Source organism: Rhinoderma darwinii, chromosome 1 (assembly GCF_050947455.1).
Source record: "Rhinoderma darwinii isolate aRhiDar2 chromosome 1, aRhiDar2.hap1, whole genome shotgun sequence".
In the NCBI taxonomy this organism is placed as follows: Eukaryota; Metazoa; Chordata; class Amphibia; order Anura; family Rhinodermatidae; genus Rhinoderma; species Rhinoderma darwinii.
Window position 1 is genome coordinate 407,107,250 of NC_134687.1, and position 12,082 is coordinate 407,119,331.

The 12,082-nt window shown below is 43.4% G+C and overlaps 1 protein-coding gene across 1 annotated transcript; it reads left to right on the forward strand.

Moving 5' to 3' along the window:
- Nucleotides 1-3,446: 3,446 nt before the first annotated feature.
- REM2 (RRAD and GEM like GTPase 2) lies at nt 3,447-11,474 on the forward strand. Its single transcript, XM_075828926.1, has 5 exons — nt 3,447-3,611; nt 6,822-7,148; nt 7,240-7,313; nt 7,978-8,185; nt 9,733-11,474. The coding sequence occupies exons 1-5, from the start codon at nt 3,530-3,532 to the stop codon at nt 10,008-10,010; spliced, it is 969 nt and encodes a 322-aa protein (XP_075685041.1). The 5' UTR covers nt 3,447-3,529; the 3' UTR covers nt 10,011-11,474.
- The last annotated feature ends 608 nt before the right edge of the window (nt 11,475-12,082 follow it).

Here is a 12,082-nt window from a genome sequence, read left to right on the forward strand (position 1 = left end):
ACATGCCCTATTTTCGGCCGTTTACCCGGCCGCCCGGCTCCCATAGAAGTCTATGGGGCCGGGTAATACACGGCCATCACCGGAATGTGTCCCGAGTGATGGCCATGTATTCTGTCGCTTGCTCCCTCCTCACAGCACAGAGTGCATGGGAGGAGGAGGAGTTGATGCCATTCGGACGAATGGCTACGCTGGAGGTAAGTTTATGCACTGTGTGGCAGGGCCCGGGTGTACAGCAGGTGGAAGGGAACACTGCGCTGGCTCCCTTCCCCTGCTTGTTGTAAAAGCGCCCTGGCCCGGCGACACCTTCGATGGCGCTGCTAGCAGCTTCTGCTACTATTGTAGCGACGCCACTATAGCAGAGCAGGGAGGTATCTCCCCACTCTGCTATGTGCTAGCCCCACTTTAGCTCCCTGAAGGAGCGGAATCCCCGTGTGTTCGGGGATTCCGCTCCTGGACAGAGCGCTTGATGTCTCTGTCTATATCTGGGCAGTGACATTAGGGGAAACTCCTGAAGCGGAATCCCCGAACACATGGGGATTCCCCTTCAGGAGTTGCCCCTGATGCCACTGTCCAGATATGCCCGGCCCGGAACGGATGCAAAACTAATGCAAGCCGGCCGGGAAAAACGGCCGATTTTATCGGCCGACACTCGGGCTCGGGCGGGACCCTGTCGTGTGAATAAGGCATTACCCCTGCTTCTCTGGTCTGCATTCACTCCTTTTTCCTGGGCGGTAGACGGTACTTCTTCATATGGTCATGTGATAGTGGTGCAGCGCTCTGAAACTAAATATGCTAGCGCAGCTGGCAGAACAAAGAAAAAATATATACTTTTAAAACAGGTCGCATATCCAATTGCAGCAGCTTGTTGCCATTAACTTTTATTGTTAAAAAACATGATGTGTCTGAATCCTGTTCTTAAACAGGACCGAATAAATCTCATTTATGTGCTGCGGAACATTTTATGCATGGAAATGAGAGCATGCTACAGCTTTTCACTACTATTGAGCGGTTTTGAATCCAGCCACTAGAGGACACACAATCCGCCAGCGTGTTTCTAAAACTTGCGGTTGTCTTCGTCTGTTTCCTGTCAGTTTTAACAACTGACCGCACACACACACCCATACAAGTCAATAAGCTATTCACACATCTTTTTTCAACAGGAAATTCGCAGCATGCCCTATTCTGATCCCTTTTACCGGACCAGAGTCGCACAATGAAGTCTAAGGGGCTGTTCACTTATATCCATTGTCCATGTCGGTTTCCCTCTGGCGTTTGCAGAAAAGCTGGAGGGAAACTGATTCTAAAACGGATTCCATAGCTTTCTATGGGATCTGTTCTGCCGCATGGGACATAAGTTGTGGCGCGGGACCTGGGCAGGGGCCAGCAGCAATTTTGTCTCAGGCTCTTAGAGAGGTCTGACGCCATATCCGTATCCGATGAATGCCGGGTCCTGCAGCATCCACCTTGCGGCAGCACCTGGCATGGTAACACAAGCGCCACCCAACCTTCAAAACACACATACTAAAAACGTAATTAATAAATAAAGACCAAGAGACAATGCAGATGGAATAAAATGGCCACGGTATTTATTGAGGGGTTACATAATAAATAGAATAAATAAATATTAAACTTGTAATAAATACCAAATATTTTAATAAATATTAAAAACCAATAAATATTATACCAATAATTCATGACCTTGTCCACCCATAAACTGGGCGAATTATCCCCCACTAACAAGATACCGCGACAATGAAGGGGAGGGGGGCGGGGCGATGATGTTCCTCCTCTTCTTCATCCAACTCGGACGGGCAGCAGACCACTCCAAAACCTGGGAATATATATACAAAATTCCTGCCTTTTTACCAAAGGGAACCAATGAAAACACCAGATTTTCCCGCCACATAGGAATTTTCCAGAACCTGTGCGTGCCAAGACCAAGTGGGTGGGGCACCACTGACCTGAACTTGACCTTATACAGGTAAGTACCAAATAAAAACAGGGGAAAAAGAGGGTTAAACCAAATTACCTTTAATTAATGACCATAAAAGGAACTGAAGGAAAACAGGAGGAAAAAAAGGGGGGGAGGGCGCCGTGTTACCATGAGGGGCTACGCTGTAAACAGGCTAATAGCCCCTATTCATGGGAATCCCCGGCCAGAGTATTGCCGGGGATTACGCTCCTGGCGGAGCCCCTGACGTCTCTGCCCATATATGGACGTCTGGCTCCTCCAGGAGCGGAATCCCCAGCCAGAGCGTTGCCTATGTCAGGGGTCTTCCTGGAGCGGAATCCTCGGTTTTATCTATTGGATTATGAAGAGGTGTTTTGCTAAAATTTTTGCAAAGTTAGAAAAGTAAATTTGTGATATTCAAAATTTCAGTACTGCACCCGAATTTGCCAGTCTTGAACAAAACTGACTAGAACTATTGAGGCTATGTTCACACGGGGTATTTTGCAGAGTTCTTTGACGCGGAAACCGCGTCGCAAAACTCGGCAGAAACGGCCCGAGAACGCCTCCCATTGATTTCAATGGGAGGCGTCGGCGTCTTTTTCCCGCGAGCAGTAATACTGCCTCGCGGGAAAAAGAAGCGACATGCCCTATCTTCGGGCGCTTCCGCCTCTGACCTCCCATTGACTTCAATGGGAGGCAGGAGAAAGTGTATTTCTCTCTGTTTTATGCCCGCGGCGCTCAATGGCCGCGGGCGAAAAACGGCGCGATAATTGCCGCGAAAATCGGCGTGCAGGGAGAGGAATATCTGCCTCAAAGCTCCAAACTGAATTTTGAGGCAGATATTCCTCCCCCAAAATACTCTGTGTGAACATAGTTGAAAGTAGAAATTAAGGAAAAAACAATATATAGGTGACCGCAGGGAAAATATAATATAGTAGAGTAGAAAACATGCGTTCTTTCACTTTGTGGCAACCTGTTAACAAAATGACTCGTTTTCTGCCTAGCAACTTCTTGGGTCGTTGGTTTATTTCATACAATGAGGCTAGGGCTCTCTGGAAAAGAAAGTCGCAAGCAACCTTGTAAAAATCGAAAAAGATCTGACATGCGACTTTTCCTTACAGCTTTACCTCCCATAAAGTAAAACTGAAGTTGCATAACACGATTCTACAGCGGATCAGGAGAATTTCCTCATCAACGATGAATAGTAACGATAACATTTGGACAATGGCGGCGGGCAGGTCAGTGTATAAAGCAGAGCCGTTATCACTTTACTCCTCGCCATGTTCGGTCTCTGGTAATGTACACTGTTACACTGGTGAGAATGGGCATTCACTATGAAACATTGCCCTTTCAGGTGCAGCTGTGCCCACCGCCTCTCACCAGCTGCAACTTCAGGCACATATGGCGATAACTAGCTCGCTGACTGAAGAGAGCGGGAAGCCGCACCACGTGATCCAGAGAGGGAATCCCGCGACGTCACTGCCTAATCTACATATCTATCGTCAGTAGAGGGCGGGTCTCCCCGTGGTGGGTCTCTCTACTGGGGGATATTTAAAGGAATGGGGAGGGACGGAGCAGATGGAGCTGAGCATCTGCCACACGGAGGACCCAGGCAGAAGACAGGGACAACAGACAGGTGGCAGAGCCAGGGGGAATACAGGTAGGTGACAAATTATTAGTGGAATGCCTGCGCTAGTCTGTGAGTTCAGCAAATGAATACATGGCACTGAAGCAGGACTGATCATGGAAAATACTTCAGAACTTCATGCGGTTTTTTTTTAACCCATAACATGATCTATGCATGATAGGTTGCAGAGTCTGCAGCTCTGGCAAAGAAGGGCTTTACTAAACGCAGCTCGTAATAGTCTATGCGTCTCTGTATCATTATTACCTGTCTGGCCAGGGAGCAAAAACAGAATCGACTTCCCCATCAGAGCTGACTCCAATGGCATTGGTATAGTGAGACTGGCAAATGCTACCTGAGATGGAGACTTGCCTATTAAATGTCAGTGCCATGTTACCAGCATTAGTGGCTGCAGCAAGAGTCATTGTAAATTCATCTGACAGGAATAGAGAGAGAATATTGTGTGTATAAACCATGGATATAGAATGGAGCTCGGAGAGGTACGCCCTCAATCTAAAGATCTAATGTGGCTATAGTGGCCAACCATCACCATCATCATCCGTGCTCTGTAGTTCTTTCCGAATAACCCTATTCTCTAGTCTATTGGCATTAGTTATAAGAGAGATGCCCGGAAAGGAGTGGTCAAACCTGCCCTCTGCATGATCCTGGCAGCTCGTGTGGTGATCAGATGGACAGACGAAAAGCCAACTCTTTACCAACGTTCATGTCACCTGTATGGCCATCGCGTGTTCCTTCCAGCGATGAAGTGCTACAGGCATTGTAAATCTAGATGCACTGGCGCTGCTGCAGAGAGCTATGTCACATGCCCTGCACACGTTGCTTTGGCATGTGCCCAACCTTATTCTAATAGTCTTGACGATGAAGACACGTGCATGGATTGTAATGATGGAATGACAAAATAAATCTGATCATTCCTTATAAAAGTTTGGATGAATTAATATATTATTAGAGTTTAGCGTGGGTGAAAAAAATAATCTAAATGATCACATTGATTTCATAGAAATCATTTCCTATAGGCATGATCCAGTCTTGTTCAGAAATAGGAAAGTAAACCTTTGCCAATCATGGTTATTGCGAATATCCATCAAAGCTAATCAAAGCTAATTGTATAAAAATGAAATATCAGCACTTTTTCACCGAAGGAGAAACTACTGAGCAGTAAAATTGCTTCCGTTAGTCTTGTGTGGGGGTAATCTGTCTTTGTCCTGGATACTGATCCGAGATTATCCTGGATTACAATGAAGACAGAAGTGGGATTATGTCATTCTCCGGACTAACATGGCAGTAGTGAGAGATGTGTGCACATGGAATGGGTTATTCAATTAATAAATCACAATGGCTTCAAACATATTCCAATGGTTTTCCAAGGAACATATATTATTCGGTAACTTTTGCATCCACTTGTTTGTATTGGCTGTGTCTTTACAACTATCTGTATAATTTACAAATGTATATGTAACATTATGCCAAATCTTGTCATATACTGTCTAAGGCCTCATGCACATGACTGTAGTTTTTTGTCGACCTATTCATTTCTACGGCTCCCATGATGTTCATGGATCCACGTGACGGCTGCCAATCCGGGCTGCAAAAACTCAGGACAAGTCATTTTACGGTCCGGATTTGCAGCTTCACAAACTGGTGACATCAATTTTTTTTTTAATGCGGATCTGTGAATCCTGATACATATGGGTGCACAATGAAAGTTTTTTTTGCGGCCAAACGGACCACAAGGTATCCGTGGATTTGGGGCCCGTAAAACCACTACATTTGTGTGCATTAGGCCTAATTGCTGATACCAGGGAATCTCTAATAATTCACTGTATTTTAACGATATATATTGTGCTCCCACAAATATGAACATTTGAAAATTCACTGAAGTGATAAATGAGTAAAATGTATAATTTTTATTTCATAGCTATCTAAAAACAGGGGTACAATCACCACTGTGAAAAGCCCAACCGTGTATTTAAAAACGTATTAAACAGAATACTCCCAGTCCTAGTTCGTTTGCGAACCCTTAATGACTGGGTATGTAAACAGAGATATCAAAATATGGAATCAGCGTATAACATTGGTAAAGCAGTGGTTTGGACCCTCGTTCACACAGGAGCCTGCGTTAACCGCACCAGATTCTCCCAATGTACAGATGCACAACAATGCCACTGCCCCCTACGCAAAATTGCCTCACTTCACCCGACCCTACGCGTTTCTATACTTATCATCATGACATGCCGCTGACATCTATGCGTGCATGCTTCCGTGTTGTGCAGTATAATACCTGCTGCTGAAGATATATCGCTGGCATCCTGGCCAGACTGACAGACCCCTGATGATAAGTATAGAAACGCGTAGGGTCGGGTGAAGTGAGGGAATTTTGCGTAGGGGGCAGTGGCATTGTTGTGCATCTGTACATTGGGAGAATCTGGTGCGGTTAACGCAGGCTCCTGTGTGAACGAGGGTCCAAACCACTGCTTTACCAATGTTATACGCTGATTCCATATTTTGATATCTCTGTTTACATACCCAGTCATTAAGGGTTCGCAAACGAACTAGGACTGGGAGTATTCTGTTTAATACGTTTTTAAATACACGGTTGGGCTTTTCACAGTGGTGATTGTACCCCTGTTTTTAGATAGCTATGAAATAAAAATTATACATTTTACTCATTTATCACTTCAGTGAATTACCAGGGAATCTCTGCAGCATGCTTCATGAAAGTTCCTGAGTCCTCCGGTATCATTTCAGTTTAGGAAGTGTTAGGCTGGATTCACATGAGCACATTACGTCAGTAATGGACGGACGTATTTTGGCTGCAAGTCCCGGACCGAGCACACCGCAGGGAGCCGGGCTCCTAGCATCATAGTTATGTACGACGCTAGGAGTCCCTGCCTCTCCGTGGAACTACTGTCCCGTACTGAAAACATGATTACAGTACAGGACAGTTGTCCGGCAGGGACTCCTAGCATCGTACATAACTATGATGCTAGGAGCCCGGCTCCCTGCACTGTGTTCGGCCCGGGACTTGAGGCCGAAATACGTCCGTCCATTACGGACATAACATGCTCGTGTTAATCCAGCCTTAATATAAATGCATCAGAACGTTATTCTTCTCTCTTACTTTTGCTACATACGGGTTTATTTTTACCAGCCTTCTATTTATTCACTTTCTTTTCTGTCATTTTTAAACTTGAGTTGACCATTGATGGTTTCTTTGTCCTCCAGATACTGATATGACACTAAACAAAATAGAGAAACTGGGGGGTCTGTGGCAACATAGAGGGAGTCTTCCTCTTCCAGCGGACTCGCGTCGGCGGGGTAGTATGCCATTGCCTTACAAACATCAGCTGAGGCGTGCACAAGCTGTAGATGAGCTCGACTGGCCAAGTGTCCATTCCGGGTCATCAGACTCTGTGAGGTCTTCAGACAGTAGTCCAGAGCCGGGTGTCTACAAAGTGATGTTGCTTGGTGACAGTGGAGTAGGAAAGACAACCCTTGCAGGGATATTTGGAGGTACACAGGACACATTCCCCCATGAGTCTGAACATCCAGGTAACTTTTTTGTCATTGTTAATGTGTGTTGTTATTTTAGTGGGCATTTGTGCTAGAACTGATTCTGATCAGGTTATTCTGTTGCCAACAGAGGATACCTACGAGCGAAATCTAATAGTGGATGGAGAGAAAACAACACTGATGGTATATGATATCTGGGAACAGGTGAGTAGCAAGACATAAGGTTCCCAAACTACAAAATGTTACTGCATGGATACAAGTAGAACTGTTGTAATCTGTTTATGGATAGGTTAATGAATTATGGTGTAAAACGGTAAATAATTGTCCAATAATCCATTCCTTATACCTGTCCGAAAACAAAGGCACCTAAAGTACAATAAACATGTGTGCCTTATACAATATTCTTTTATAGGAAGGAATGTGTAGGTAATTCTGTATAAAGGATTCACGTTTGTATTGCCCCCTATTAGGGTGCAGTCACATGTCAAAAAGTCAAACTTTGATGCAGAAATTTCTGCGACTGAAAAACCGTTTCATTGCAGAAATCCATGCGCCTGCTGCAGAAACCAAAACATTCAGATGAATGAAACGGATTTTCAGTTTCATAAATTTCTGCAACAAAATCTGCCGTGTGTGAATACATACTTATAGTCCTGGAAATTGCACTTTCAACAGCATGCACCATTGGAGGATTGTCAACTTCTCTGGTCTTCTGTGATATATAGAACAGATTAGGGAAACCTTTTCTACCTTCCCCTTATCCCAACCTGTAAAGATGCTCAAGGTACAACAAGATTATATCATCCACGACATGTGATATGCCTAACATTACATTTTTTTCATACTAAATGTGACCTTTGTCTCTCAGTCAGGACCACATACCTGGATGCAAGACAATTGTCTGCAGATGGGTGATGCCTTTCTTTTAGTCTTCTCAGTGACAGATCGAAGTAGTTTCCAACGTCTACCGGGTCTTCTTCTAAGGTTACGCAGTGCCCGTCCACATCGACACGTTCCAGTGATTCTGGTTGGCAATAAAGGAGATCTAGCTCGCTCCAGAGAGATTAGCATGGAAGGTATTGTCAAATAGAATACTTGCCCTAGGTCTTTAAAAATATGCATTTGGAGTAAAAAAGAAAAGGTATGATTTTAATACCTGATAACGTGACGGGAAATGGAAACAAAAAATGAGTAGGCTTTTTTGCGTCTAGACAAATATAACTCTCAAAGTGTACTGTTAAATATTGAATGTGATAAAAAGGAATAGATAGTACCTCAACAAACTAGCAGAGTATAAATGCAAGCCAGCTTTTATATTTGGATCTTGTAGCCTATACTGTGACGACTATTCAGCAATTATAGCGGAACATAGGAATACATCAGGTTTCAAATATGGTCAGAAAAATTTTAGAAAACTCTTCTCACAAGCTCATACTTGACATTTGTAAGTATACAGGTAATGAAAGTGAAAAGGCGTCTCTCCTCAATTTGTGACAATAGAACAGTGCACTAGTCAATTTGCGCAGCTGAACAGTCGTAGGAGTTATTAGAGCGCAATGGCGATTGGTGTGGACAACATAGGGTGCCCGCGTGTGCTGCACCCGTGCTGCGGTACATACCATACATCCGAGAACCGTATGGTTAAACAGTTTTGCAACAAATTGTTGTGGTTTTGGCGTTTTTATTAATGCAGCCTGTACAGATAAGGCACATAGTTTCAATGTGTTTTACCTGTACAAGCCGCACACCTGAAAACCGTAGCACGGCCGTTGCGTGTACACACACCCTTATGTGAGGTTTTTCAATAAATACTTTTGCCAGGTTGTGTGATTTGGGGTGAATAATAAAACTACTATAATTGTTAGTTAAATATTACCTTTCTGCCAAGCAGTTTTGTCCCAGGCTGCCAGCTGTATACATTACTATTGAAATCCAAGTAGCAGGAGTAGCCCTAACTACGATTCCCATCATATATTGTTTTTTTTTAGACCAAATTTTTTATTGAAAATTAATTATCTGACACATCCCTGATGGACAAATAAACATTTGGTCCCTGATACCAGATCATGTTTCATCCTGTGCATATATAGATTCAATCCAGCATGTCTGCACAGTGGGCTGGAAGGACAGGGTATAGAAAAGAGAGAACTCATTGTGACTGACTGCCTGGCAGAGGTGCCCCCTGTTGTTGATGAGGCACAGCTAGGTTGGCAGTTTTGACAGAAATGCTGATCTCTTATGTTGCACAGGCGTTTCTCTTGCTGCAGCATTCTTTAGTTTAACAACATAATTGACCCATTTTGTGCTTATTTTATTGTTCAACGTAATATTACACTGGGTGCACAAGACATATGAAAGATAAACTGAGAAATATTTTTGCCATTCAACCATTGTTGAGGTAAAGTTTGAGATGTCCTGCCCTGCATGACAAGAAGCCCCATGAGAAATAATGTGACATAATTTAGCATTCCATAAGGCCAAAGTTTCGGGCACACCGTTACTACATGTGCAACCCTCATTATGGCACTGATGTTGCAGTTTTGCTCTATGTTCCAAAGTGTACATGCCCTTTACAATTGTTCTAATGTGTGTGACTGAAATGTTGTAAATTGCACTCTTCCAGAGGGACGCGCCCTAGCAGGCATGTTAAGCTGTAAGTACACAGAGACATCTGCTGCCCTACACCATAATACCCAGGAGCTGCTTGAAGGGGTTGTCAGACAGATTCGTTTACGAAAAGATGAAGGAGAACGCCCTCCTCAGACAGCTACCCTCTTGCCACCAGGACGGAGAGAGAGTTTGACCAAAAGAGCAAGACGGCTCTTGCAAGGGATTATGGGGAAACATCGTGGATTCTTCAAGCAAAGATCAAAATCGTGTCATGACCTTTCTGTACTGTGACTAATGGAGTATCCTGACCATGTGCCATAAGGGAGTCCGAATGGCCAAGTGAGCCACATCACAGAGCAGGCCCTGATCTTTATCTTACATAGGGCTATATCCCAATAGCATATGTGCTCTAAAGAATATCCACATCATCAAGCAAACCTGGACTTGTGCTCAAGCAGGAATAGCATAATATATCAGTGTACTTAAGCTTACTGCTTGATGTGGCATTCATTATTTATTACATTTCCAAAAGTTGTGATTCATTGCTTATTGAATAGTAACAGTCTACTGTTGCTTTTTTTTTTCTTTCTTCGTTATAATTATTTATTTATTTTTAAATAACACTCCACCTTCTTTGTATTTATCGAGGACAACCCAGTGAAAACTGCTAAGTGTTAACTCTCCCCATAAACAACATATCATGGACCAACACGGAGTACAAGGATTGTAACTGATCTGATCATTGAAAACTGCCATAAGTAATTACAGCGTTCGACAGCATTAGTGAATGATAAGTATATAGCAGCAGCAAACAAAACAAACAAAAAAAAACCTAGCAAGAGGGATTTTTCTATAGTGTTTTTGTATCTCGCTTGATCTTACATGTATATGAATGAAAATGGATGGAATTACAATCACATAGGGTAGTAACGCACCGTGCGGTTTTCTAAGCTGGAGCATGTCCGAGCCAGGACATGTTTAACTGCACTATTACTTGTGTGAACCTGGCCTAAAAGATGTTCCAGTCACAGTGTAAAATTAGAACCGGTGGAACTAGGGCAATAATACAGAAGCACTGTGATTCTGGAATTTAGTACTTTTTATACATAGCTTTTTTTTGTAGTCTTTGCTTTCCTGTGCGCCCTGCTTCCAAAAAAGCAAAACATAACTTAGAGATAATAAAGTATACAGATGCATTCTATATTATTATGTCTAACCAGGTCCACTTCTTGGCTTATTTGACATCTTCTGGATTTTGTGCGGTGACTTGACCAAGAAATGGCCCGTTGTCCGGTTACTACATATGGATCATATGGCCAATACGATGCGCTTTCATACTTTATGGGCTCCTTCTTATATCCATCAGCTCGTACTTCTCAAATGCTCTCGTATTGCAGTCCAGCTTTGCTCCAATCATCCATTGCACGATATATGACACAAAAAGCTTACATGAAAAGGGATGCCAGTTGATCAAGTAAGAAGATACCTTCCAGGGTCGCCACTTTTATACTCATTACGAATAGCGGTACAAGAGTGATATAGTAACAGAAGACTTTATGGGCATTCTTTTTCCCATAATGAAGCTATTCAGCAAACAGAAAGATATCTGCAAGGTAAAAACAAAATTGTGCCACAGCGAGGTGCTGCGGATCTCACGTGGACTGTTGGGTGGTTTGGGCAGGGTTGTGTTTTAGCATGCCCTCCAAGTCAAAAATGTGTATTGCTCAAGCAACAAATAAACACATTTCACTTTGACTTTGTGTACATGTGTGTATTATATTGATGCTGCATGTGCTTGTTAGCTTATGTACTGATGCACACTATGCTTATGTTTAGGGCTTTCCCTCACCCACCAGATCATTCTGCACAGTACCTTGCCACCGAATATACCTTACTCCTACCCCCTCCGCATAGCAATCTCCCTCTCTTCAAACCTTAAAAGGAGAAATTCATCTGAACAGACTTTGTTGTCATGGAGACCAGAAGCCAACTATATTGCACTGCTCCCCATGTATCTGGGGGAGACGTTGCCATGGAAACTCATACATGACATCCCATACCACAGTGAAGGCTATTGTGATAAGACTGAGAGGAACACGAATAACCAAATTATCCTTTAGCCAGTCAAGGCCTCACACAGCTAGCCTAAGTGCACGGCTAGAAAACGTGGCAGGTAATGAACCGCAGCTCTGTCTGCCAGGCAGATCGGACTACAAAAACCCTCAGCAATGCAGTGGTTAAGGGGAGTGTTTTATATATGCTCATATTTACAACATGGAATGTATTAAGTTTAATTATAAATATAGCAATATTAAAGATGATCTGCCACATAGGTAAAATTGGGCCCTGTTCACACAGAGTAT